The 24,776-nt window shown below is 39.9% G+C and overlaps 1 protein-coding gene across 2 annotated transcripts; it reads left to right on the top strand.

Moving 5' to 3' along the window:
* The first annotated feature begins 1,927 nt into the window (after positions 1-1,927).
* Positions 1,928-23,828, top strand: PSMA8 (proteasome 20S subunit alpha 8). Of its 2 annotated transcripts, XM_086372904.1 has the most exons (7): positions 1,928-2,196; positions 10,831-10,957; positions 12,502-12,626; positions 15,447-15,569; positions 20,577-20,696; positions 20,822-20,884; positions 23,443-23,828. In XM_086372904.1, the coding sequence occupies exons 1-7, from the start codon at positions 2,095-2,097 to the stop codon at positions 23,533-23,535; spliced, it is 753 nt and encodes a 250-aa protein (XP_086229030.1). In that variant the 5' UTR covers positions 1,928-2,094; the 3' UTR covers positions 23,536-23,828. The 2 variants fall into 2 exon arrangements, with proteins under 2 accessions (XP_086229030.1, XP_086229031.1); XM_086372905.1 differs by lacking the exon at positions 15,447-15,569 and having other exon boundaries at positions 1,941-2,196.
* Positions 23,829-24,776: the final 948 nt, after the last annotated feature.

Raw genomic sequence — 24,776 nt, 5'->3', positions numbered from 1 at the left:
ACTGAATATGGAGCAAAAGACTGGTTCCAAATCAGGAAAGGAGTACGTCAAGGCTGTATATTATCACGCTGCTTATTTAACTGATATGCAGAGTACATCATGAGAAATGCCAGGCTGGATGAAGCACAAGCTGGAATCAAGACTGCAGGGAGAAATATCAATAACCTCAGATATGCACATGACACCACCCTTATGGCAGAAAGTGAAGAAGACCTAAAGAGCTTCTTGATGAAAGTGAAAGAGGAGAGTGAAAACATTGGCTTAAAACTCAACATTCAGAAAACAAAGATCATGGCATCCGGTTCTATAACTTCATGGCAAATAGATGGGGAAACAATGGAAACAGTGACAGACTTTATTTTCTTGGGCTCCAAAATCACTGCAGATGGTAACTGCAGCCATGAAATTAAAAGACTCTTACTCCTTGGAAAGAAAGTTATGACCAACCTAGATAGCATATTAAAAAGCAGATAGATTACTTTGCCAACAAATTCCGTCTAGTCAAAGCTATAGTTTTTCCAGTAGTCATGTATGGACGTGAGAGTTGGACTATAAAGAAAGCTGAGTGCCAAAGAACTGCTGCTTTTGAACTGTGGTGTTGAAGAAGACTTGAAAGTCCCTTGGACTACAAGAAGATCCAACCAGTCCATCCTAAAGGAAATCAGTCCTGAATATTCACTGGAAGGACTGATGCTGAAGCTCAAACTCCAATACTCTGACCACGTGATGTGAAGAACTGTCTCACTGGAAAAGCCCCTGATGCTGGGAAAGACTGAAGGTGGGAGGAGAAGGTGAGGACAGAGGATGAGATGGTTGGATGGCAACACTGACTTGATGGACGTGAGTTTGAGCAAGCTCTGGGAGTTGGTGATGGACAGGGAAGCCCAGCGTGCTGCATTCCATGGGGTGGCCAAGAGTCGGACACAACTGAGCGACTGAACTGAACTATCTGTGTTAGGCACTGCTCTACAGGCAGTAACACATTATTTCATTTTCTCTTCACAACAACCTTATGAAATAACTATTGTTATCCTTGTTTTACAGATCAGAAAACTATTTTTCACCATCACTAAAAGACTATGTTAATGACGAGAAATATACTTGCCCAAAGCCACCCTGTTGGTTGCAATGTCAATATGAATCCCTGAATGTGTCGATTAATCCTTGTCAACATTTGAATGCTATATTTATTAAATGTATGCTATAACACACTGTAACACTTTCAAATGTCTTTCAGTCAGAGCTATGTAATTATTTTATACCAATGTCAATTTCCTGGTTCTGATATTGTACTATCGTTAGTATGATGTAACATATTGGGCAAACTAGATGAAGAGTACAAAAGCCCACTCTCTTTTATCATTGTAACTTCCTGTGAATCTATAATTGTCTTTAAAAAAGTTACATACTGTATAATATAACAAGGGAATAAGGGGAAGAGAGAGAAGGAAATTCTAGAATATGAAACCAAACAGAAGAGATTGAAAATTAATTACCACTGGTTCTCTAACAGGTTTGTGGAAAATAAAAATACCTAATCTTCTAAATTCTGGATGTGTGTCTGTGTGTATGTGTATGTATGTGTGTGTGTGTGTGTGTGGTCAGTCACGTCTGACTCTTTGCAACCCCATGGACTATAGTCCACCATGCCCCTCTGTCCATGGGATTTCCCAGGCAAGAAAACTGGAGTGGGTTGCCATTTCCTTCTCCAGGGAAATCTTCCCAACCCAGGAATTGAACCCGTGTAACCTGTGTCTTCTGCATTGGCAAGAGGATTCTTTACCAATGCACCACTTGAGAAAGACCTATTCTCACTATTAAGCCCTACTCTTTGAGATAGTTTTCACAACCCCATCCTGGAGCAATACCAGAGTGGGAAAACCGGGACTCAGGAACCAGGAACTAAGGGTAGCACTGGAACAGGATCACAGTCGATTCGCACTTAGCACGTCTCACCCGCGGTTGCAAACACTTCCGGCGGCGTCTTGAGGAGCACGTAAGCACTTCCGGATAGCACGTGGCCGCAGGCCCTGCCGCTCCTCAGCTGTGATAGTGTGTGGGGGGGCTCAGCTGGAATAGGGGTAGTGGTGTGCGATGGCGTCTCGGTATGACCGGGCGATCACTGTCTTCTCCCCGGATGGACACCTATTTCAAGTGGAATATGCCCAGGAAGCAGTAAAGAAAGGCTCCACCGCGGTGAGAGAGCAACTTTTCTTAGCCATCGGCCCCTGCCTTGTGTCAGGCCTTGATTACTCCACCATCCCAGCCCATCGCTGGATATGGGGGGACCGGAAAAGAGTCCCCTACGTGTGAAAATTGCCTCCTTTCTGTATCAAGGGAGGTGTTGTTTCTGAAACTAGGGTTGGAAACAGCGGAGTTAAAAGTTGGTAGATTTCTTAGGTTTCCGTTGTTGCAACTGCCATTAACAGTCGCCGTAGACATGTACCTGGGGCGAAGCGGGGCTGGGGTGGGGGTGGGGGGGAGTGTTTTGTAGCCTTGACTGTAGAAGAGACTTTTTTTCCCCCCAAACTTCCAGCTTTTTATTTTGTATTGAGGTATAGCGGATTAACAATGTTGTGGTATCTTCAGGTGGACAGCAGAGGGACTCAGTCATGCGTATACATGCATCCTCTCTCACCTAAACCGCCCCCGCCCCCACCATCCATGGAGGCTGACACATAACATTGAGTTCCATGTGGTGTATAACAGGTCCTTGTTGGTTATCCGTTTTGCAAATAGCAGTGTGTACAGTGACCTTCCCAAACTCCCTAACTATCCTTTCCTTTCCCCGCCAAACATTAATTCGTTCTTTAAGTCTGTATCTTTCTGTTCTGTAAGTTCATTTGTATCATTTCTTTTTAGATTCCACATATAAGGGATGTCATACCATATTTCTCCTTCGGTGCCTGTCTGTCTTGTGGAAGAGAGATTAATGCAGTGTCTGACAGTTAGGAAAGAAAAGACTTCTTTCAGCCTGTAGCATCCTACCTGAACGCACACTACCCACTTCCTCAGGATTTGGCAGACACGTGGAAAAGTAACAATTACAGTAAAAATCAAAAATTGAACATGTCTGTCAATGAAATGTGGCCTAAATCGATGTGAAATTAAATCTTGTGGAGAAAAACCGTTGAAATGGCTAACCTACTCAAACATTTTCACCTGTTAAAAATGTTTGTTCAAAAATTTACTCCTGAGTATTTAGCGGCCATCTAGAGATTTTTAAGCCCCCAAGAATCTCCACTCTTTGGCCGTTTCCCACTTTTGGTTTGGTTGTTACAAAGGAGAATATCAGATCAGATCAGATCAGTTGCTCAGTCATGTCCGACTCTTTGCGACCCCATGAATCGCAGCACACCAGGCCTCCCTGTCCATCACCAACTCCCGGAGTTCACTCAGACTCATGTCGATCGAGTCAGTGATGCCATCCAGCCATCTCATCCTCTGTCGTCCCCTTCTCCTCCTGCCCCCAATCCCTCCCAGCATCAGAGTCTTTTCCAATGAGTCAACTCTTCGCATGAGGTGGCCAAAGTACTGGAGTTTCAGCTTTAGCATCATTCCTTCCAAAGAAATCCCAGGGCTGATCTCCTTCAGAATGGACTGGTTGAATCTCCCTGCAGTTCAAGGGACTCTCAAGAGTCTTCTCCAACACCACAGTTCAAAAGCATCAATTCTTCGGTGCTCAGCCTTCTTCACAGTCCAACTCTCACATCCATACATGATCACAGGAAAAACCATAGCCTTGACTAGACGGACCTTTGTTGGCAAAGTGATGTCTCTGCTTTTGAATATGCTATCTAGGTTGGTCATAACTTTCCTTCCAAGGAGTAAGTGTCTTTTAATTTCATGGCTGCAGTCACCATCTGCAGTGATTTTGGAGTATACCCTCCTTTAAATTGATATATCCACATTTCTGAAAAACTTTCAAATACACAGGGTAGCAGTAGTACTCCTGCCAAGGTTTAATTACGTTTAATAATCTTAGTGATTTATAAAAACTAAAAAGGACAAAAATGGCCTGGTGACCAAAAATCTGTTACCCCAAATCTTCCAAATCCTAGCCATTGGGTTCAGGAGGATTTGATGTTTTAAAATCTTTCGAATTTCATGAGCATGTTTGTTGTGTATCTTGGAAAAGGAGACACCAGCTATGAGAATACACAGTGCATTTCTAAGTCTAGCAATGTCTATATTTTCTCTCGCTTTCCATACCAACCTAGTTATGGAAGGAAATAATTCACTTTTATTATAAATCTATCAAATGTGAAGTGGTAAAAAAAATAACACTAGAAGGAATCTTATCATCATTTTTAAAGTATTTTTCTATTTAATTGGGCCCTCTAGTTTTACTTCTGTTTTGTAAGTAATTCTTTTAGAATTGTAAATTTAAGAAAAGTCTGATGTAGCTTAAACCAAAGGGGTACCATTTTGATAAAAACAAGAAGTTATATAATCCCCAGCATGGCGTGAAGCATATGGTTAGAAAATAATGCCCCAGTTTTAGAGCCTAAAATAAAGGGAGTAATGGGAGAAGACTGAGGTGTAATAAGAAACCGCATTGGCTATTTAAAATGTTTTAAGAATGCTATAGAACTGATTGATAGTTCCTTTGTAATGAGCTGTAAAAGGGTAAGGATATAAAAATACCTATAGTGGGCATTTTTAAAGATACATTGCAAGGAGGAGACAGTTTTGTCTCAGGATTCTGGATTATAATTTGCATCTTTGTATGGAGTTATTCGTTGTGTTTCCTTTAGGGTGCTATGACGTGTCATGTGGGGGTAAAGTTTATAATGGCACTTTTTATTAAGATATGTCACAGAAGATTCTGTCTGTAAATGACAGTTGATATGATGAGTTTTAAATAAGCCAAGGTTGGCCAGTTTTGACCAATATGAAGATGTGATATTATTTAGTAATACAAAAGTTATATGGGCTGCAACTAGAGACCCTGGGTTCTGCTTTCTTCTTGATGATTATCTTACAGAATGAAGTGAGGCAAGAGGCCTGTTTTCTTTTTCCTTAGTTCCCTTTTTATATAAATGAAAAATACGTTTGAATAACATTTTAGAGAGGTAATACCTTTCTTTTTAGGAAAGAAAAAAAATGAACTCCTCACAGTATTCCCATGGAAATGATAGGATTTATTATCGTTCTTCATTCTGTCCTTTCTCTGACCCCAAACTGTTATTGGCTCCATATTTCCTACTTTATCAAACCCCAGATCCACAGTCTGGCCATCAAAGTCTTCCATGATCCACTTTAATTAAGGGTGCAGCTTTGTGGTTTTACCAATATATGCTTCTGCCCTTGTAGGTGGGGAGAGCAGAAAACACCTCTGTCACTCTCCATCTTATTCTCTAAGAATCTCTGCATATTTCTCTCCTTTGTGGAGCCATCTCTGATCCACTCCAGTCATCATGGATCTCTTGGTTCTCTGAATTTATCATCTGTACTACAGAACAGTGTATAGTATTTATTATTTGGTCTCATGGGCTTCCCTGGTGGCTCAGTTGGTGAAGAATTTTCCTGCAGTGTGGGAGACCTGGTTTCAACCCCTGGGATGGGAAGATTCCCTGGAGGAGGGCATGGCAACCCACTCCAGTTTTCTTGCCTGGAGAATCCCCATGAACAGATGAACCTAGTGGGCTATAGTCCATGGGGTCGTAAAGAGTCAGACACAACTGAGCGCCTAAGCACAGAACATTTGGCCTCATATTCTCTTTAATGTCAGATATTCTTAATAGTCTTCTCACTTCAACTGGACAGTAAGACCTTGGTAAAGAATCCACCTGCAATGCAGGAGACTCTGGTTTGATTCCTGGGTTGGGAAGATCTGCTGGAGAAAAGATAGACTACCCACTCCAGTATGCTTGGGCTTCCCTTGTGGCTCAGCTGGTAAAGAATCCGCCTGCAATGTGGGAGACCTGGATTCGATCCCTGGGTTGGGAAGACCCCCTGGAGAAAGAAAAGGCTACCCACAACAGTATTCTGGCCTGGAGAATTCCATGGATTGTATAGTCCGTGGAGTCGCAAAGAGTCGGACACAACTGAGCAACTTTCACTTTCGAGAATTTAAATGGTGTAATGCCTTTTGTGTTTCTACTGCAGGATATACAGTGGAGGAGCTGAGAAAGAAGTAAACTACCATTTTAAGTAATACTCATTTTCCCCCACATATGTCGTGTACATTGTCTTATACCGCATGCTCAATTGATCAGTCATGTCCAACTCTTTGCTACCCCATCGACTGTAACCCGCCAGCCTCCTCTGTCCATGGAATTTTTCAAGCAAGAATACTGGAATGGGTTGCCATTTCCTACTCTAGGGGGTCTTCCCAACCCAGGGATGGAACCTGCATCTCCTGCATCTTCTGTGTTGGCAGGTGGATTCTTTACCACTGAGCTACCATTAAAAACAGTGTTTAATCCCCTTTTTAATGTATGTGGGAGCTGTGATTCAGAAGCTTCCATAACTTGGTAAGGGTACCCAGCCAGAAAGTCAGAGTCCATACCCTCACTTTAGTTTCTCTGCTTCCAAAGCCTTTGCACTTTGTGTTGCACCATGTGATTTATTCCATAAATGTTGGTATATTAATTATGTCAACATCTTAAATGTGGAAGCTAGATATGTATCATATAAAGCAATTAACTTCTCTAAGCTTCAGTTTTTTAAATAGTAAAATAGGCATCAAAATAGTGCCTGCTTCATAGAGTTGATTTGAGAATTGAATTGAGGCAATAATATGTGTTCACCATCTTGCAGTGTCTGATTCACAGCAAGTACTTAGTAAATGGTAGTTATTCTTCTTTACTATCTCTTTGTTTTCTCTTTATCCTTCAATTTTGTCTGTAGTTCTTCCAGCACTTCCATTTACTATTTAAAGACATTTTTGTTTAACACTTAAACCTGCCAGATGTGGTTCGAGGGCCACTGGTTTCACAGTGGACAAAAGAGACTCAGTCTTTGGCCTCAGAGAGCTTGCTGTCTAGCAGGGATGTTGGATAACGGTGAGTCTATAGTCCTAACAAGGCCTGTCTAAGTATTATAATGGGAGACTATGAGGCATTGTGGGAACTCTAGGTATTAGGTCCTAGGTCCATGGTCCCCATGAGGAAGTATGTAATATTTATGTAGACACCTGAAAGATGAAGTTAGCCAGATGAAAAAGTGGAAGGGGAAAGAGAGTATTATAGACAAAAAGAACTAACGTGACAAGACCAAGTAGGAGAATACAACTGTGGTTCACAAACTGAAAGACATTCAGGATTGCTGAAGCAATGGAAAAATGGGAAGAGGTGAAGCCAGAAACAGGAGCCAGACTGTGAAATGCTTTTAAGGGAATAAGAAGGCTTGAAGGGTTTTGATGTGGCTATTATTGTTCTGCCTTTCTAATAACAGACTCCATTTGTCCCACCAAAGAGGTACTCACATGACCCAAGAAATGTCATTCGTAGTTTCTGTCCTCCTGCAATAAGCAAGGGACAGAAATCTAGCCAGTATAAGTCCATAGAGCAGTACTTTTCTAGCTAGAGATACTGGTAGCTTTTTTCCTCTGGGAGAACTATTGGGATATGAGTCCAGGGTTCCCATTTTTTTTTTTTTTCCTGAACAGATAAAGCATGTCTGCATTAAGAGAGCAGAAAGCTGATAATACAGAAGTAAATATTACAGTCCCTAGATCCTTTTGTCCCAAGTTTACTTCTGTGTTATCTTGGTTTGCCTAGTGAGAAATGTTCCCTACTAATACAAGTTTTAAGTAGGGGAGTGCAACATTCCGATTTTCTTTTCTTTTTTTCTTCATATTTTTATTTTTCAAAGATTTCTCAGACTGCATCATGGTCAGTGGATTAGATGAAATCAAGGAAGTGGGGAAACCTCATAGGAGTCTATGGGAGTAGCCCAGATGAAAGACGATAGGAGGTGTTACTAGGGTTGGGGCAAAAAGGGACACACAGCAGATTCTGGAGAAAATTCCATGGTATTGTTGATACGTTGGATGATTATTTGGATGGTTTTGGGGGTTGAGGAAGGAGAAAAGGTATTGAAGAGGGAGGAGTCAGAGAAGGTGCCTCTGTTTCTGGATTTAGTCTCTTGGTATATGGCACTGCTTTTTTTTTTTTTTTTGTAAGGCAATCCGAAGCAGTAATTGACATGATTGTAGGATCTGTAGTAAGCAGCCTCCAAAATGGCCTTTAATGATCCCCAGCTTCTGGTGTTCATTCATTCAAGTAACCTTCTCCCTGTATGTGAGCTGAACCTAGTGGGTGGCTTCTAAGGAATGGGATGGGAAAGGTGATGGAACGTCACTTCACACGTTGGGTTTCAGATGGTGACTTACTTCAGCCTCTTGCTTGCTTACCCTGGTGAAGCCCAGTTGGCATGTTGTGATTTGTCGTATGGAGGGTTCTGTATAGCAAGGAACTGAGGGAAACGTTTTTGTTAAAAACCCGGTATGGAGCAAAACCCAGTGTGGAACTGAGGTCCTTAGTCCAGCAATCCACAAGGAACTGAATCTTGTTAACAACCTTGTGAGTAAGCTTGTAAAGATTCTCCCCCATGAGCCAGGAGATGAGTGCAGCCTTGGGTGACAGCTTGGTTGCAGCCTTGTGAGAGACTGAACTTAGCTAAATTGTCCAGATTTCTGACCTACAGCTGAATATACATGTTTGGAAATCAAGAGACTGATCTAGGCTCGGAAATACTAATTTTAAAGTGTATCCTTTCTCTCCTCAGCTTAAAACCTATGTTGAAGGTCAAGCAAATGAGTTTTCTTAAGTACCCTTCTTCACTCAAGAAAACAAAATATAGACTACAGACTGTGTAGAGGATAGACTAAAGCCATAAGGGACCTTAATGACCTATGGGTAGTCCACCTTGGCTAAACACTGGGAGGAGTGGGGTGGAAAGCAGGTTGCTGTACAAACTAAGAGTTGATGACAGTATTTGGCCTTGAAAGGGTTAAGAGAGAGAGGCAGAATTGAAATAAAGTGGTCTTTAATATTTTGTTTAAAATAAGAGAGATTTAGCCATGTGTTCAAATGTTGGTGAAAGTTGCTCAGTTTTGTCTGACTTTGCAATCCCATGAACTATACAATCCATGGAATTCTCCAGGCCAGAATACTGGAGTGGGTAGCCTTTTCCTTCTCCAGGGGATCTTCCCAAACCAGGGGTCAAACCCAGGTCTCCCTCATTGCAGGCGGATTCTTTACCAGCTAAGCCACTAGGGAAGCCCATAAGGGAAGCCACAACGGACTTCCCTGGTGGCTGAGACGGTAAAGTGTCTGCCTACAACGCAGGAGACCTGGGTTCGATCCCTGGGTTGGAAAGATCTCCTGGAGAAGGAAATGGCAACCCACTCCAGTATTCTTGCCTGAAAATCCCATGGATGGAGGAGCCTGGTAGGCCCCAGTTCATGGAATTGCAAAGAGTCGGACACAACTGAGCGACTTCACTCACTTCAGATGTTGGTGAGAAAAACCTTGGAGAGAAAGCTGAAGTTTATTTGTTTTTGGCTTTATTTGATTTATTTTAAACTTTTTATTATGGAATATTTTACATTTACAAAGACATAGAGGGAACAGTATAATTAACTTCTGTATACCCATTACGCAGCACCAGTAATTATCAACATTTTTCCAGTCTGTTTAATCTTTCCTGACTTTTTCCTGTCTCCAGTGGAGTAATTTTAAATGTAATTTCTACTGAGATCATTGTAGATTCACATGCAGTTGGAAGAAATAAAACATAGGGGTTCCTAGTATACTTTCTGCATTTTCTGCCAATACTAACATTTTGTAAACTGGTACAGTGTCACAACCAGGATATCGATGTTGATATTTTATTCCAAATTCTCCAATTTGCCTTGGACTCATTTGCCTGTGTACATTCCTGTCTGTATCCACAGTCAAGATACTAACCATTTCCAGCTCCACAATTCCATATGTTGCTCTTATTTAACCACACCCAACTCTTTATTTACCTTCCCTGCCAAACTGACCTATCGATGGCCCTAATCCCTGGCAGCATTCATCTGTCCTTCATGTGTAAAATTTTGTAACTTCAAAACGTTATTGAAATGACATCATACAGTATGAAACTTTGGGGATTTGCTTTCTTCCCTTGAGTTTCATCCACGTTGTTGCATGTATCTGTTTTATTTCAAGTAGTGTTCCATGGTATGCATGTACCATAGTGTTTAATTAACTCTTCATGTATTGGAGAACATTTGTTTCCAGTTTGGAGTTTTTATGAATAAAGGTACATTCATAGCAGGCTTTTGTGTCAACATGCTTTTATTTCTCTGATAAAATCTCCCAGGTGTACAATTACTAGATTGTATGTTAATTGCCTGTTTTATAAAAAGCTGCCAAATTGTCTGCTCTGGGCCCTAATCCTTATCCCTCCTGTGAGATGTATGAAAGGGCTTTCAGGATTTTATCTACTTGACCTTCTAGACTGCTTCTACTACCACCAGTACTGGTACTGCCCATTTTACAAGAAATGGTCATGTGTTCCCAGCATCTTCTTTCATTTGGGTGAACATTGTCCTGTTTTTAGATAGTACTCCCTTAGGTGTCTGAGATTAGGACAGTCGTGTAGTTTCAGCACTGGTGGTGTGTTCTTCTAGTTTATAGCTATTTGCTTTGAGTTTAGGAAATAGACTTTCTGTAAGCCTATACTTGTGTGTTTTATTTTTCTTAGACGTCTGTTTTTCTCTTTTATACTGAAGGTTTAAAGAAAAGCCTTTTCCTGTAAGTCATTTGTTAGAATAATTTGATTATAGGCGTTAAAATGGCCAGCTCATTCTTTTTTATAATGACTCAACAGGTTGGAATTCGAGGTACCAATATAGTTGTGCTCGGGGTCGAAAAAAAATCCGTTGCCAAGCTTCAAGATGAAAGAACTGTGAGGAAGATTTGTGCCCTTGATGACCATGTCTGCATGGCTTTTGCAGGTACTTGTGGGCCTACAGTAATGATGCAGAGTATGTTGATGTAACACAGCTGGCCCCACGGTAGCTGTTACATAATATACATACTTCATAAATATACTACACTCCATTTCTCATTAAACATAAATAGTATGTCTTATATTTTTGGGGAAAGTCACAACTCTATAAACCAAGATTTCTGACAATGAGTTTTCTACATATGATACTTTTATTTTTCTATAGTTTTGGATCATATCAATATTTACAATGTAAAGAAATACTGTACTTCAACATCTCCTATCATATTTTTAAATGGAGTGAAGCTTTTAGCCTATAGGGTAAGCTAAGTCAATCTATCACCATTTCTTTCTCTCAGATAACCTTTGCAAAGAGAAAAGAATCAATTTTTCTCTTTAACTGAGTGTCTGATTATAATTCATACCCTACTCCTGAGTGTTAGAGTGGTTCTCAACAGTGGCATGTTCTGACAGCTGCTGCTTTGTTGGTTACTGTTAACTATCTTCAGGAACTAACCATTCTTCCAGGTTTATAGAAACACATTTTGAAATGGTGTGGAAGGGAAACAAGAGTTTGTGACTGCCAAAGACTGATTGGTTATGTGAGAAACGGCTGTTTCAGAGATTTTGTGAATGAGTTTTTTGAGCAATATGATATTAAGAGAGTGGAGAAAGAAAGTAAATGGTGATGAAAAGGTCAAATGCCATAAAGTCTTCAATAGAAATGTTTGTAATCATTTGAATCCATTTAAGTTTTTGGTCATTTTGATAGAAACATCTTCTCTCTCCTCTTAGAAGTGTTAAGAATTCATCACATGATGTTTTGATGCGATAAAGGCAAGATGAAGTTTTTTCTTTCCTTCTTTCTTGGTTTTTGGCTCTAACCTTGTGGTATCCTAGTTCCTGACCAGGAGTCGAACCCAGGCCCTCAGCAATGGACATGCCAGAGTCCTCGCCATTCGACTGCCAGCAAATGCCCTTCTTTTTCTGTTTTAATGTTCTTCGTTTTCAAACCCCTAATCTTAGACAAAAAGCTGACAAGCGGCATGTCACGGTCATGTTGAAAGCAGATTGAGTTCATGTTTGATAATGAAGTTTCGTTGTTTTCATAAGAAGAAATCCAACTTAGTTTATGTTTAGGTAATAAGTAGCTTGGTTCTGGAATCAGGATAGATGGTCAGCTTTTGAACAAATCTGCCACTGATACTGTCTCAAAAAAGCTTTTAAAATTTGACTACAGAGTTTTTTTTTTAATTTAATAAAACCTAATAATCAAACCAGCTACTGTAAATTAAACCATCCTGATCTTTGGGAAATAGGTTACTTAACCTTCTTGTTTAAATATTATTTAAAACAATTTTCTTTAAAAAGTAAATAACAATGGATCAAATGAAGGAAACAAAGCAACTTAGGATGAGTGATACTCTACTTCATAAATTCTTTATTATGGACATATATTGGAAAAAACAAAGAATGTTACAGGAAAAATAGCATGGTGGCCAAAACACTTTTAATGAGGAAGACTTCATTATTCTTTGACTGTTTTTATAGGCCTGACTGCTGATGCAAGAGTAGTAATAAACAAAGCTCGTGTGGAATGCCAGAGTCATAAGCTTACAGTTGAGGACCCAGTCACTGTAGAATATATAACTCGCTTCATAGCAACCTTAAAGCAGGTAAGCCAGTATTCCAACAGATTTCAAGTGTTCTTTTTTCCACCATGAAGGGTCCTATCATGGGAATACTAGTCACTCCAACCATTCAGTCTGTTAAAATGTACTAAATTCCTTATTATTTCTCATTTCATATTCAGATTCTTATTCCAGTGGAGTGGATTGATCACTAGAAATCTCAATCAGTATCAATTCTGAGAATTAAATATTAAAAAAAAAAAAGAGTGACCTTTTAAGGAGATTTCTGTAGTTCAGAGATGTAGCAGTAAGACACCATTTTTAAAGTTTTCCACAGAAATACCTGATTCTTTCATCTACAAAGCTAAACACAACTGATCAGGTTTAGAAATTATGTCTTCTGAATCCATGTGTAGATACATGATTTGACCTTTAGTATAATCATGATGCATACAAATATTGCTTCATTTATTATCATTTTCTTTGCTATTTATCCACAGCAGCATAGTTCTTACACTCACCATCCTAACTATATAGTACTGTTTCTAATTGCCGTCTCCTGATGATTTAGGTTGCTCCAGGTTCTTCTTTCCTTTTCTCCTTCCCTCCCTCACTCCCTCTTTCTGCCTTTCTCTTTCAATCTGCTACTTTAATAACATTATTCTATCTTGGTCACAGTTTTTTCTTTTTTGAGTTATATTGTTAAATTAATTTTCAGTCTGGGATTCCTAGATTAAAGGTTGTAATTAGTTTTAAGACTCTTGTTATATGTAGCTAAATTGCTTTCTAAAAAGATTGAACAAATTTTTATCGTACAACTAGCAGTACCTAAATATTTCCCTAAAGAATCATCAGCATTGGGTTTTTCATTTTTCTTTTATTTTGCAAATAAGTATAGCATAGCATTGTAATAGTTGTTTTAATTTGTATTTTATAATTAGTAGTGAGGTCAATTTTTTCCCCACATGTTTGTTTGCTATTTTCATTTCTCCTAGTGTAAACTGTCTTTTCTTTTGACAGGCACTCTGGCAGTTAAGAATTTGCTCCCAGGAGCGAGAAATGTGGGGTTTAAGTCCTGGCTTTGCTACTTCCTAGTTAATGCCCTGGGCAAATCATTTAGCCTGTTTTGCCTCAATTTCCTTATTTATAAAATTAACATTACAATGTTTGTTGAGTTGCAATATATATAGTACACTTAAAGAATTTAGAATATTTCCTGGGATGAATTTTACTATTTGTTTTTACATAGAGATTTTTTTATAGGTTCTATATATTCTAGATACTACATTTTAAAATTTCATACTTACAAGAAATGGCCCTATTTTTTTTTTTTTAGAATTTAATTCGTTTCAACAAAGTTCAACATTTTTATATTGTTCTGTTTTTCTTTCTTCATTGCTTTGATTTTCCCAAGTTAAAAGGTACTCACCAAAAGCCAAGGTAGAGAAGATTGTGTACACAAGGTTCCCAGTTAAGGTTTTTAGGTTTTGTTTTGGAAATATAAAAACTATTATGCATGGAACATTTATAGAGACACGCATTGTGAATCTGTAACAGTGGCGTTGCTACCGAGAAGCCTGAGGCTCTGGAACAGAAGTTATCCTCATGTACAACTTTTGTTGTTTTAAATGATTTTACCCTTGTGCACGTGTTTCTTCTTCACACTGGGGATGCAGCTTCGATCCCTGGTGGGGGAACTAAGATCTCACATGCCTCTCAGCACGGCCAAAACAAAACAAAGTGGTTGCTTAAGCAAACAAAGTAAAAGTTTCTTTCCTTTAAGGTATGTTTACAAAACATCTACTTCATACCTACGTGTGAACTAGGAACTTTAGGGAATAACAGAGAAAAAAGACAAACCCTATTCTTTCAGAGTTTATGTTGCAACTAAATCTAAAGTGGCTTTGGAAATTCCCTGGCAATCCAGTGATTACAACTCAGGCTTCCACTGCTTGGGGGTGCAGGTATTTTGAGCTAAGATCCCACAAGTTGTATGGCATGGCTGAAGAAAAATCAAACAAAAAAACCCCAAATTTAAAGTGGCTTGTAAATATATATATAATAACATTAAAATTTTTTAAAAAATTATGTAGACAAGTCCAAGAAGAAAGCTAGTCTAAATACAGGCCAGACTTCATACAGTTGCCTACAAATGTGGTCCTGAGTTTTCTACCATGGCTGCCTCTCTGTACAACTTCTGTGGATGCCAGTCTCAGAATCACTCCCTAGGACACAAATTTAGAAAGTTCCTAGCACCAAAGTAAAAAGATAAAACTGGTTTCCAGTGCCCCATTGTCAGGAAAAAACATGCTTTGTCTTCAACAGAAGTTTCTTGTTTTGAGACTGAAAGAAATGTCTTAGTTGGATTTTTATGTAGAGATAAGAGCATACTGAACAGAATATACTTGATAATAATAGTATCAAGTAAGAATACTTGATAATAACAACAGTGTCCCTCACAATGAAACCAAGGCCGTGCTTCGCACAGCTCACTGAAATCAACTTTGTTGAGAACCGAAATGACCTGACAAGCACAGTTCTCTGCAATAGGAAAATGGTTACAGTCTAGTTATGCTACCAAACTTACATAAGGCAACAGGAAAACAAATTTGAGACCATACATAAGAAACTTACGATTTCATTTTACAAGACTGTCAGTATTTACTTTTTAAAATTTTCATCATGGATTGAGGTTACTACAGAAAAGTTCAGCAAGAGGATCTTGAAGTTATACAAAATAGAAATTAATAAAAGATAATTTTATCAGGAATACTTTATATTAGAAATTGTTATTTGTTAAGTAATAGTGTTGTCCTTTCTTTGGCCTCATACAGAGAGTAGTCAAGAAAACATTTTATTTTTCAGAAATATACTCAGAGCAATGGACGAAGGCCTTTTGGTATATCTGCCTTGATTGTAGGTTTTGATGATGATGGTATCCCAAGATTATACCAGACTGATCCCTCTGGTACTTATCATGCTTGGAAGGTGAGTCAGGAATTTGTTCATGTCTTTTAGAATTTGAGGGTTATACTTGTTGGATAGCATCACCGGCTCAGTGGACATGAGTTTGAGCAAACTCTGGGAGATAGTGAAGAACAGGGAGGCCTGGCATGCTGCAGTCCAGGTCGCAGAGTTGGACACAACTTAGCGACTGAACAACAACTGCTGAGAAGCATTTTTATTTCAAAGTCAGTTAGGAAAATAATGGAGATTGCTTAATTGTTGGCAAGTTTATTTATCATCTGGGTCTGAAACTGCTTTGCTGTGGTGTTGTAAGGCCAGGTGGTGGAGGTGGGAGGGTGTAAATAGCGCAAGCATGCGCGCACACATGTACACCGTGTCATCCTCATTTCACTGATTCTATGTATTGCACTTTCTTATAAGATTTTGGTTGAAGGAAGCATTATGCAACTTAAAAAAATCATCTATAACAAAAAATCTTGGAAACTTTTTTATTCTATACGTTTGAAGTAATACTCAGGAGTTAAGTGACTTTTTAAGTGTTCACCACTAGTTAATAGCAAGACTGGAATTAGAACTCAGGGTCTCCTGCTTCTTAGTGCAGGGTTCTGTCCTCTACTTCATGCTACTTCCCTCAAGCCAGATGATTCTCTCTATAGTATATACATTCTGATATCCAGCCTTTCAATGTGGAGTAAATTCTTGTGGTTTTATTTTTATTTAGGGGTGTGCCCTCTGGCACTTTGTTAAACATAAGGTCAAGTTTCTCTGTTTTCTTTGTTTGTTTCTGTGTTTTGTTGTTTCTTACTCTGACCTAGTACACCACACATCCTGGTAAGATGGTACTGTGGACTGCTGAGAACGGCTGTGTCATCACTGTGTAATGACAACACTTTGCAGTGCTAGGTTGTAGTCTTACAAGGTATGGTTAGAGGACATGTGAAATAGATAGTAGAGATTTTTGCACATTAGAGTAACATGATCTGATTTATATTTCAAAAGTATCTCTCATTGAGAATAGATTGTAGGGCGGAAGCAGGCAAGCAAGTTGCATGCATGCTCAGTCACTTCAGTCCTGTCCAGCTCTGTGCGACCCCATGGACTGTAGCCCACCAGGCTCCTCTGTCCATGGGATTCTCCAGGCAAGAATACTGGAGTGGGTTGTTGCCATGCCCTCCTCCAGGGAAATCTTTCCTACCCAGGGATCAAACTTGCGTCTACCTGCGTCTCCTACATTGCAGGTGGATTCTTTACCTACTGAGCCATGATTTAGGGGACTCTTAATAATAAGTGAAATCAGATTTAGATCAGGGGTGTCGGCCAGTGAAAGGTAGGGATAGATCCAGCCTACTCTGTAAAGGAGGAGAACCCAGAGAGTAATATCCTGGATCCCGAGTGAAAACAGGATTCCAAGAAGAGTTGATCAGCCAAGTCAGCACCACTGATAAATCAAATAAGAAAACCGCTGTGCTATGATTGAATTTGGCAACATGCAGGTCATTGGTGACCTTGGCAAGAACAGCCTGGATAGAGTGATGGTGATAAGCTTATAAGGCCAAGTTTTTTGCTGTGTTGGTAATACTTTAAACAGGAACAAAGTTAGTATGTTGTATACTTCAGAACAGTGTTTCTCAAAGTGTATTTCTTTGGATGTTAATATATGTAAGTTAAGCTGTTTAAGGCTAATTAATGTGGGGAGATGTTTTTCTAAAGAAATTTAATAAATTTTCTTAAGTTCTGCATGTTCTAAAAGGCATTGTAAATATTCTAGAAACAGTTTAAGTAGTCCCCAAGATTACTTTAATTTGGAACCCTTTTATCATAGATCCTCTCTCCACACTGGTATTCTTTGGAAAATACCATTTAACCATCATTAAAGGCCATTTAACCATCATTTTTAGTAAGTGCTTTGGGGACCAGCATTTGTTGAAGGGAACAGATGAGGCTGAGGGAAAAGTGGGGCTGCAGTGGAATCTCCGTAAAGGCCTCATCACCCTGTGGGAAGCCCTGGGGCAGGGATAGCTCTTCAGAGTTGTTTCAAGTTGGGATGGGGGATCTGGGCATTAATAGCTCTTCATCAGTCAGTCGTTGGATTTGTCCACCTCTGGACAGTACAAGACCTTAAGCGAGATAGCTCTTGCTAATAAAGGCACCTCTCAAAGAAAGTTAAGAGGTGAAGGCCATGTGCCGTTAGCACTGCCAGCAGCTGGAGGAATAAGGCTTTCATTTCTGAAGGGGAGTAGGGCAGCACATCCCAGGATCCACTCAGAGGTCTATTTGTGAATTACTGTTCTCAGCTCCTAACCACAGGGACGTGATGATCCTTAACATGTAAGGATTTATCTTTCCTGCATAATGAGAAGGTTGAAGTAGGCAGTTACTGGTGTTTGTCTCTTTTATTATCTTAGTCTTTTCTCATGCTCCCGAGGTAGTTACTAGACCTCCAGCCAACATGTCTGCATTATAGGCAGCAGAGATTCCTAGAAGGTTCATCCAGTTACTTCCACTTGTATATTCCTTTTGGTAACAGAGGGTAGGACATGACATTTTTCAGCAGGCACATTGCCTGGAGTTCTGTCACAGAGGAAGAATGAATACTGGGGTTGGCAGCTAATATTCTTTGCCACAGAAAATCATCATTAATCTGGACAGGCAGGCAGGAAAAACATTGCAAAACCATCAAGAGTCTGTTGAAATGAGCTCAAGTGGGTAATGGGGTTGGAGGGAGGGTGGAGTTATAAGTGTGGTAAGAAGCAGCTAGATTTTAGGAAACCAGTCAAATAGGTTAGGGGGTAAAGAATTTTGACATCAGCTATTGGAAGCAGTGGACAGGAAAGTCACCAGGCATTTACAAGGTGACTTTTAAAGGCTCAGTGAGATTTCTGGATAAACCACTACTTTATGTACTTCCTCTCCAGGAAGCAGCCAGTTAGCTGACCAAAACAAACTTCAAGCTAATAAACTCCGAAGTCACACCAGGCCGAAGGGTTTCTCTTTGATCTTAATGAAATTTCAAGGCCACAAACTCCGATTTAAAATTTCATAGCTATTTATTTTAATCTTCTGAAATATAAAGGTATGGTAAAAGTTCTGCGAAGTTCAGTTCAGTTGCTCAGTCATGTACGACTCTTTGTGACCGCATGGACTGCAGCACACCAGGCCTCCCTGTCCATCACCAACTCCCAGAGTTTAATCAAACTCATGTCCACTGAGTCGGTGATGCCATCCAACCATCTCATCCTCTTTTGTCCCCTACTCCTCCCGCTTTCAATCTTTCCCAGCATCAGAGTCAGTTCTTCGCATTTTGTGGCCAAAGTATTAGAGTTTCAGCTTTAGCATCAGTCTTTTGAATGAATATTCAGGACTGATTTCCTGCAGAACTATATGTTCATGTAGTACAAAAGGTATGTTTTCATACTCACTTCCTAAAAATCTCCTTTGCAATCTCTTTTCAGTAACCATAGTACATACCAGTTAGAACTGGGACATTGCCTATTTGCAGCCAGAACCCTTCAGTGAAAGGATGGGCTTTTCTGCTGGTTCTTTTCACTCTCTGGAGCCATCACAGCAGAAGGGCATGTGGCAGCACAGTTGTATAGAGCTCAAAGCTCAGATTGATGATTTGGTCTACTTGGTTTCAAAGCTCATATCTTCTGCTTACCCACTATATGATCTTGGGCAAGATTACCTAAGCCAGCGGTTCACAAATAGGGGTGATTCTGTCCCAGCATAGGGACATATGGCAATATCTCAAGGCACATTTGGTTGTCATCACTGAGGTAGGGGATACAACTGGCATCTAGTGAATAGAAAGCTGAGCGCTGAAGAATGATTCTTCTGAACTGTGGTGTTGAAGACTCTGGAGAGTCCCTTGGACTGCGAGGAGATCAAACCAGTCAATCCTCAAGGAAATCAGTCCTGAATATTCATTGGAAGGACTGACGCTGGAGCTGAAGCTCTAGTACTTGCGCCACCTGATGCTAATAACTGACTCACTGGAAAAGACCCTGATGCTGGGAAAGACTGAAGGAAGGAGAAGAAGGGGACAACAGAGGATGAGATGGTTGGATAGCATCACCAACTCAACGGACATGAGTTTGAGCAAGCTCCAGGTGTTGGTGATGGACAGGGAAGCCCAGTGTGCTGCAGTCCATGGGGTTGCAAAGAGTTGGACATGACTGAGCGACTGAACTGAACTAGTGGACAGAGACTCAGAATAGCCCCCCCACCACAGCAAAGTCATCCAGTCCAAATTGTCGGCTCTTTTAACCTTTTCAACCCTTCATTTCTTCCTTCATGAATTAAAGTTAGTAATAGTATCTTTTTAATTGTTTTTGTGATGGTTAAGATGAGATAATCTGTTTAAAATGCTTAACATAGTGCCTGGCACATTAAGTGTTCTGTTAATAAAAATTACTGTTGTTATCATTATCATCACTAGTACTCATCTGGATATTTACACTGAATGGAAAGAACAGGCTATATATTACCTGTAGTCATGCAGCCAGGGAGATGCTTTTGCCACTTCCTTTCATCTGCTGAAAATTTCTGAAGAACAAAGAAAACTGGGGAATGGAACAGAAGCAGCCCTTCTTGCTTACAGTCAGAGGAGATAAAATGATGCACAGTCCTGTTCAAAGAAACACTTTTCTTCTTCACACTGATGCCCTTTTATTTTTCTTTTTGCATCATATTGCAGTTATATATCCTTTCCTCTTTACATCTTTTTGAGTTTCAACTCTTTCAGTCTTTTTTGACTACTAAGGACTTGGGAACCGTTAACGGAATAGAAATCACTGGCCAGGACAAGGCATTGGTGTATTTGAAAATAAGTCATGCCATCGTCTCAGATTATTCATATAGTAAATCAAATGAGCTGTTGAAATGTTCCCTAAATCTTCGAACTACAATTTTCACTTAGTAATTATGCTAAGTAATAGTGGAATAAACTCTAAACCCCTAAACTTTACTTAGTAACCATAAATTCATTCATATTGCAGTGGTATTAATAATTATCTTCTGTCTTTCAAGGCAAATGCAATAGGTCGAAGTGCCAAAACTGTCCGAGAATTTCTGGAAAAGAATTACACAGAAGATGCCATAGCAAATGACAATGAAGCTATCAAATTAGCAATAAGAGCTTTGCTGGAAGTAAGTGATCTAATAAAGCATATACAGAAAATCATGGGATTTCGCCCCCCCCCCCCTCATTCAGTTGCTTATTAAAACACAGACTTTCCTGGAGTAATTCTAAACTTGCACTTGTTTTACATTAGGTTGTCCAGTCTGGTGGAAAAAACATTGAACTTGCTATAATAAGAAGAAACCAACCTTTGAAGGTAAGTCATTAACCAAAGAGGAAAAAGACCTATAGTATAAGGCATTTTGACAAAAAAAATTTAGTATGTTGCTGACACCTGTGAATCTATTACAAGCCTGAAACCTCCCTTAGCGTCCATTGACACTATGATGAATTCTGTTTTGTTTCTGTGGGCTGTCACTAATCTGTACATGCTTACTACACAAGCAGTTATCTCTGCCTAGCCCTCTGTGAAGTCCTAGGGGTGCTGAGATCTATGTATAGGCTACCCCACTCTTGAGAGTCCCTTGGACTGCAAGGAGATCCAACCAGTCCATTCTGAAGGAGATCAGCCCTGGGATTTCTTTGGAAGGAATGATGCTAAAGCTGAAACTCCAATACTTTGGCCACCTCATGCGAAGAGTTGACTCATTGGAAAAGACTCTGATGCTGGGAGGGATTGGGGGCAGGAGGAGAAGGGGACGACAGAGGATGAGATGGCTGGATGGCATCACCGACCTGATGGACGTGAGTCTGAGTGAACTCCGGGAGTTGGTGATGGACAGGGAGGCCTGGCGTGCTGTGATTCATGGGGTCGCAAAGAGTCAGACACGACTGAGCGACTGAACTGAACTGAACTGAACCCCAGTCAGTACATGTTCTTATAATTAGGAATCCCTACTGAGTCCGTCCCATATAGGGTCAGCGTACTGTATTCCCTGTGGAGATTCATTCCTGGCACCATATAGCAACAGTCCCTCTTGCTGTCTTTTTAGATCTGAAATCAAGATTAGCTTCCAGTGTCATTCAGCTGCCATTTATATAATTTGTTGGCCCTCTAGGCTTCTAACATAATGTTATCCTTCATTATGTTAAAAAACCACCTTTTCTTGATTGCCTACTGGTTTTTATCTGTTTTCTCTACTTTTCACTTCTGAGTGCCTTAAGCTTCTGTAAGACTTGCATTTTAATATCCAATTGTGATCATCTTTCCATATTTCTTTATATCAAGTCTAGCATTATTAGTTGTACACCTTTAGTCAGCCATTGTGTGTTAAAACTGCTGGACCACAAAGTAAATTGTCCAGAGCACTGCAATAAATTGTTCCAAACATTGTGATGGAGAACTCATTGGTAAAGAGCATTTGAAATGTGACTGACTGTTCATTAGGTAGAGCTTCACACTGTGTGCCAGCTAGGTCTTTAGCTGAGAGCGTAAAAAAGCACTTGCATGGGAAACTATATGAAGAATGTGCCCTACAGCAGTATTTTACGTATACCCTTTCTTTTGTGTTAAGGAAACTATTTCAAGGGGGAATAGTGTTAAAATCAGTGCTGTGTGGAGCAGGGGTTTTGGTTTTCGGAGTTTTGTTGTTATTTTGACACCAGTGGGTAGGGATGCAAGGACAAGGCAGGAGCAAGTTTCAGTGAATAAGAGAAGTGGGGACACGAGGGCTGGGGCTGCCTCTGTGGGGCTCCACATAAACAACCAGGGTGCCCAGCAGAGTATGGAGATGGTATGGGGCAGGTTTTCACCTCTGCTTCCAGGACTCAGGGACAGCTGTGCCAAAACCACAGGGACACAGAACCACTGAGTCCAGAGTCAGCTCTCCAGCCCCACGACATACATATGTATGTACGTTGTTATGTTCTCTACTTAGTTTGGGAGTTATAAACAAAGCACTATGAAAATCATCATTTTCCTACCTCTTTGGCTAGTCCAGGAGCTGATAAAATAAACAAACCCTCATGAGAGTCACAGTGGATGGGGTGGGAGTTCACTAATCAGTTATTTTTTCATGAATAGAATAAGCTTTGCATTCAGATGTGTTCAGAATTATATCCATATATAAGATATGGAACCCGATATTGCATTTCCTGGATAAGTGCACACACACAGATACACGTGTCTTTATTTTTGAGTGGTAGGATGGTATGCATCCTGGCAGCAGAGTTACACTGTCCCTCCACGTGACACTTCCCAATAGGCTGGGTAGTGAGTAGAGCCTGTGCTTCAGAATTACATAGATCTGGGTTTAATTCCCAGCAGATGCATTTGTTCAACAGTATGATCTTGAGCAAGGTGCTCCCATCTTTGATTTTAAATAAAATAAAACTGATTTAAGTAAAATCAAAACTCTTATGTTCTCTACTTAGTTTGGGAGTTATAAACAAAGCACTATGAAAATCATTTTCCTACCTCTTTGGCTAGTCCAGGAGCTGATAAAATAAACAAACCCTCATGAGAATCACATTGGGATGGGGTGGGAATTCAGTAATCAGTTATTTTTTCATGAATAGAATAAGCTTTGCATTCAAATGTGTTCAGAATTATATCCATAAATAAGATATGGAACCCAATATTGCATTTCCTGGCTTTTTATTTTAGCATAATGATAGTGGAAATGTTGTAGAGTTCTGATTTTGTCCATAATTGTTATAATTAAGCTACTTCTGAAATATTTCATCACGTACTTGAAGTTATAAGATATAAAGCTATAAAAAATAAAATTATAAAATATAATTGGGTCCATCGGCATTATAGTTAGAAATTGTTGCTATAATTGAAATTTGCTTTTTAAAATTTTTTCTTTTCAGATGTTTAGTGCCAAAGAAATTGAATTACAAGTAAATGAAATAGAAAAGGAAAAAGAAGAAGCAGAGAAGAAAAAATCAAAGAAGACCACCTAATTCTTAGGACTGGGATATTTTAATATGTCCTTGTACTCAGAATTGCTTAGTGAAATTTTAAAGGAAATAAGTTAATATGCAACATTACATTTAGTAGTTACATGTGTTGAGAATGTCATACTTGTGGCATTCATCTATGACAAACAAACATGATTATGAAGATTTTTTTTAAGAGTTCAGTAATTGTTGAAAGCAGTCATGACTTTACATAAGCCTGAGACTATATTTTATAACTTTCTCAGTATGTTACTTTTTTCATATATGCAAATTCAATTAAAAATTTTTTAATTAAATAATTTGGTGCTATTCGAGCATTGACTGTCAGGTAGAGATAACTATTCCAAAATAAACTGAATATAATATTGAGTTGCATTTCTAGGTAAAAACATCTTTGTGTTGGTGAAGTGCCAAAATTTTGTCAATGCCTTATTTTTAAGTGAGCTTCCCAGGCAGTGGTAAAGAACGTGCCTGCGAATTCAGGAGATGAAAGAGACCTGGGTTCAGTCCCTGGGTTGGGAAGATCCCCTGGAGGAGGGCACGGCAACCCACTCCAGTATTCTTGCCTGGAGAATCCCATGGACAGAGGAGCCTGGTGGGCCACAGTCCATGGGGTTGCAAAGCTGGATGGAACTGTAGCAAACTGCACGTGTTGTCATATTGATCTTACACGTTGCAGTACAGTCATCCATTGGTGCCGGCCCTTTGTGAACACCGAAACCTGCCAGTGCTCAAGACCTTGTACAACAAAATGGTGGAGCATCTGCGTGAGCCTACACATCCTCCAGTATACTTTATTATTTCTTCCAATTTTATTGAGATATAATTGATAAGGGCTTCCCGTGTGGCTCTGCTGGTAAAGAATCCACCTGCAATGTGGCAGACCTGGGTTTGATCCTTGGGCTGGGAAGATCCCCTGGAGAAGAGAACGGCAACCCACTCTAGTATTTTGGCCTGGAGAATTCCATGGACTGTTATAGTCCATGGGGTCGCAAAGAGTCGGACACGACTGAGCAATTTTCATGTAAAAATAGAGATTCTGATTATGTATTATGGGCTTCCCAGGTGGTGCTAGTGGTAAAGAACCCACCTCCCAATTCAGGAGACGGAAGAGACGTGGGTTCAATCTCTGGGTCAGGAAGATGCCCTGGAGAAGGAAATGGCAACCCCCTCCAGTATTCTTGCCTAGAGAATCCCATGGACAGAGGAGCCTGGTGGGCTACAGTCCATGGAGTCACAAAGAG

The sequence above is a fragment of the Bos grunniens genome, chromosome 24 (genome assembly GCF_055505025.1).
Source record: "Bos grunniens cultivar Pamir isolate PY7600 chromosome 24, Bosgru_T2T1.0, whole genome shotgun sequence".
Lineage (NCBI taxonomy): Eukaryota > Metazoa > Chordata > Mammalia > Artiodactyla > Bovidae > Bos > Bos grunniens.
This window is presented reverse-complemented; position numbering and strand designations above follow the sequence as displayed.

Excerpts from the sequence above, each read along its gene's own strand:
- PSMA8 (XM_086372904.1), top strand. The coding sequence starts at position 2,095 with ATGGCGTCTCGGTATGACCGGGCGATCACTGTCTTCTCCCCGGATGGA. Across the intron at positions 12,627-15,446 it reads TCATAGCAACCTTAAAGCAG|AAATATACTCAGAGCAATGG; the intron begins GTAAGCCAGTAT and ends TTTATTTTTCAG. Across the intron at positions 20,885-23,442 it reads GAAGAAACCAACCTTTGAAG|ATGTTTAGTGCCAAAGAAAT; the intron begins GTAAGTCATTAA and ends TTTTCTTTTCAG.